Genomic DNA, 3,788 nt, shown 5'->3' with positions numbered 1-3,788 from the left:
TGCATGGAATTTGGGCACGTATGTACTGTGTACAAGTGATTTCTCATTTCGCATGCGCGGGGGGCCGTGGCTAGTAGCAGCTTACTTCGGTATGCACGAAAATAGCCGGTGGAATTCACGTGGTGCCGCAAGCTCGGCGGGGTGAATATGTGGAACTGCATGTCTGTAGATAAGGGGAGCGGTAGTCTCTCCCCTGCATGATGGTTGTTCCCACCTATACCTCACCCCTCCAGTGAATCTCTATTTCCAGCCATCAACCTGAGTTGACTCACACTCAGGTGACCGCTGGCGGATAAGCACACAGGCACTAACCCATTGACCTGGAATCACGGAAGCAGGCGACTTCACCGCTCGCCGAGGCCGGGACACGGAATTCCTTGGTCTCGGCAGAATCCCCGGGTCGCCTGGTCGAATCTCGCGGGCGAGACTCGAAAGGCGGAGGGGGGTAGTGTAACAAATTTTGGTCTGCCGCAGCGTCACATTCCTTTGTTCTACCCCCTGCAGTCTGCCCAGCGTCCTTGTGTGATGTGGGCTTCGATGTAGGCCGAATCCCCGCATGCTGTGACAATGTACACGTGCTTAACACGAGCTGGTACTGTGCCGTACTCATGACGCTGAAGCTGGAGTGCGTGTCACGTCTGAAGCTGGCGTGCTTGTCACGTCTGAAGCTGGCGTGCGTGTCACGTCTAGAGCCGGCGTGCGTGTCACGTCTGAGGCCGACGCGCATGTTACGTGTAAAGCTGACGTGCTTGACCACCTTTTCCTGACGCCGGATTGACGTGTTTGGAAGCCGTGCGCACGCTCCGAGGCGTATATATACTGCGCTCTATAGAGCATCGGCAGCTCAGTTCACCGCCAGGCTACCAGTGAGGCAGTCAGCCAGCTAGTCAGGGACGGGTCAGTCGGCGCGGAGCCGAGAGAATAGTTGCCGCGAAGCGGAAGCACACTACGCAAGGTACAGCGCTGCGACCACCACCGACGACCGCTGCACGGAATTAGTGTAGTGGCCCTAGGGGTAGCCGCTATATGAATTATGTGCGTGTGAATGCACAATTGTTTTTCGGGATCATTTCTTGCTCCCGGTGGCAAAGCGGGACTGTGTTGCGTGGCAGCAGGTGGCAAAACAATGAGACAAATAACCTCAACGCAAGATACTTAATTATATGGAACCGGTAGTTTTATTGCTAGTATACACACTACAGTTATACAGTACCGTATCTGGTAGTTACTCGACGCGTGATGCGTGCTCTGAATGCGTGACGTACTATTTGTTGTGACTATAATATTTTATGGCAGAAGGCCGGTGAACGGTTACGTGCAATAATATAGGTGCTTCGGTGCGAACGCGAACCCGACGTATCTATGCAGATTGTCGGGAGTGAGAATAAGACGTAACGGCACCGGCTGTCGGCGTTCTCCTTTCTCCTCTCTGCGTCGCGCCGTTTCTCGTTCCTTCTTCGTTCTTCTGTCGTCCGTCTGCCCTCTTCTTTCTTCTGTCCTCGGTCTTCTTTCTTCTATCTCCTGCCTTCTCTCTTCTATCTTTTGTCTTCTTTCTTCCTCCTTCTTGCTTCTGTCTCCTCTCCCTTCCTTCTTTCTTCTCTCTTCTTTCTTCCCCCTTCTGCTCTCTTCTTTCTTCTTTCTTTTATCTTCTCTCTTTCTTCTATCTCCTATCGTCTTTCTTCTTTCTACTATTTTATTCCTTCCTTCTTCTTTCTTTTTTCTTCTTCTTTCCTCTGTCCTCCTTCTTCTTCCTTTGCTCGACTATTTTATTTCTTCCTTCTTCTTTCGTCTATCTTCCTTCTTCTTCCTTCTCTCTTCTTTCTTTCGTCTTCTCTCTTCCTCCTTCTTTCTTCTTTCTTCTTTCTTCTTCTTCTTTCCTTCTATCTTCTTCCTTCTCTCTTCTTTCTTCCGTCTTCTCTCTTCCTCCTTCTTTCTTCTGTCTTCTTTCTTTCTTCTTCTTCCTTCTCTCTTCTTTCTTCCGTCTTCTCTCTTCCTCCTTCTTTCTTCTGTCTTCTTTCTTTCTTCTTCTTCCTTCTCTCTTCTTTTTTCCCTCTTTGTCTGCCTCCGATGCAGTTGTCCGTGTCAGTGTTGTTTATTGGTCGTGTGCTCTGTAATGAGCCGTGTCTAGTAATGGAGATTCGTTATGTACATGATCGATGTCTTTATTAATGCTCGTTGTCTTTACGATGTCGTGATATATTGATGGTCTCCGTGTCTGTTAATGCTCCGTGTCTTTATGCGGTCCGCCCGTTACGCTATCCGAACCTGTCTAAATGCTCCGTGTCTTTACTGCTCCGTGTCTTTAATGCTCCGGTTGTCTTAGTGTGCGTGTCTTTGGTGTCTGCTCGCGCGCGCGCCTGCCGGGTTCTTTGCTTTGCTATCGGCAATTCGGCGCTTTATATACCGGGCCGTGTGTTGCTACTGGCGGACGTGATACGAGTCCCCCCCTCCTATCTTCCTAAGCAGGCAGGCGGGGCGTGTTCCCCAGCTCGGCCAGCTTCGTACACGTGTATACCGGAATGTTATCTTTTGCCTCGACTGCTTGGCCATGTGTTTTTACTATTCGCTCTGTATTTGACTGTTTGCTAGCTGAAAGTAAGCAGTAATTTTCATTTGAATTCATTATTAATTATTGTTTATAGCTTATTTACTCATTATCTTTTTTCACCTGGTATTTTTTATGGCTCGATTTTTCCTTTATTTGATTTTTGTTGTATTCATTTTCTTAAGTGGAATTATGGTAAACGGAGCCGGGTGTCACCTGGTTTTCGATCAGGGTTTCAGTTATTTCCAAATATGGACGACGCCCTGTGTGTGTTGTGGTTTTAAATAAGAGTCTTCGGTACTGTAACCGAATCGTCTCACATTTAGCATTCTCCGTCACAGGATCGTCGGGTAATGACTGACGCCCTAGTCATGTATCTGTATTCTGTTATACTCGGCATTACTGCGCGAGGAAATATGTGCACAGTTTTATGTTCACCTTGTTTCTGCTTGACCAGAGGCGGATATGGAAAGCCGGGCCTATTCGCGCGGTGAATTTTCATCTTTTAAGTTGTGTTGCTTTGATTCTTGTGTGCACTTTACCATCCAGTGGTTCGAACGTGGGAGCGTCCGACCGCGTGACGGGGGAAAAACAGTTAATATAATTATATATATATATATATATATATATATATGTTTCCTTCCACTCTCTCTCTCTCTCTCTCTCTCTCTTTGTTACTCTATTCCTCTCCATCGCCGTTGCTTTATTTTCTCATTCGCTGTAGCTCACACGCAAGATATACATAAATATGCTGCTTAAAACCCGTAGCAAAAATGTTTACATAAATTATATTCAGTAGCGATTAAAACTTTCTAACGCAATAATCATCTGTCTTCACCTACAACTTATCATGCATTATTTTACATTGTATTGTCCACAGTTTGCATTTATATCTTATATGCATATGCAGGTTATCGGCATGGCAGCCGCAGGATACAGGAGTGGATACGGTGGTGGATACAGGGGTGGTTACGATGGTGGATACGGACTTGGATACGGACGCGGATACGGACTTAGAGACGGAGCGGAACACGGTCGATAAGGAGGCGGATATGGCGGATACGGAGGCGGATACGGCGGCTACGGTCGAGGAGGTTATGGCTACCGCGGCTAACGCGGCGCACAAAGATACCGACTGGCTGTTAGTGTATAGGCTCTTGAACGCTGAGCGCGATAATATTTTGATGTACAGTAATACACGAAATATTTCTGCTTAAATAAAAACGCTTTCCTCTAAGAATAA

At 47.3% G+C, this 3,788-nt stretch overlaps 1 protein-coding gene across 1 annotated transcript in view; it reads left to right on the top strand.

The window, feature by feature from the left end:
- Positions 1 to 3,788, top strand: part of LOC106818232 — a 28,900-nt gene extending 25,112 nt beyond the window's left edge. The window contains exon 3 of the mRNA XM_014822957.1: positions 3,456 to 3,788. Within this exon, the coding sequence (XP_014678443.1) occupies positions 3,456 to 3,587 (132 nt within the window). The 3' untranslated portion in view covers positions 3,588 to 3,788. The remainder of the gene's footprint in view (positions 1 to 3,455) is intronic.

Source organism: Priapulus caudatus, unplaced genomic scaffold, assembly GCF_000485595.1.
Source record: "Priapulus caudatus unplaced genomic scaffold, Priapulus_caudatus-5.0.1 Scaffold2103, whole genome shotgun sequence".
Lineage (NCBI taxonomy): Eukaryota > Metazoa > Priapulida > Priapulimorpha > Priapulimorphida > Priapulidae > Priapulus > Priapulus caudatus.
Note: the sequence above shows the minus strand (reverse complement) of the source record. Positions and strands in the feature narration are given on the sequence as shown.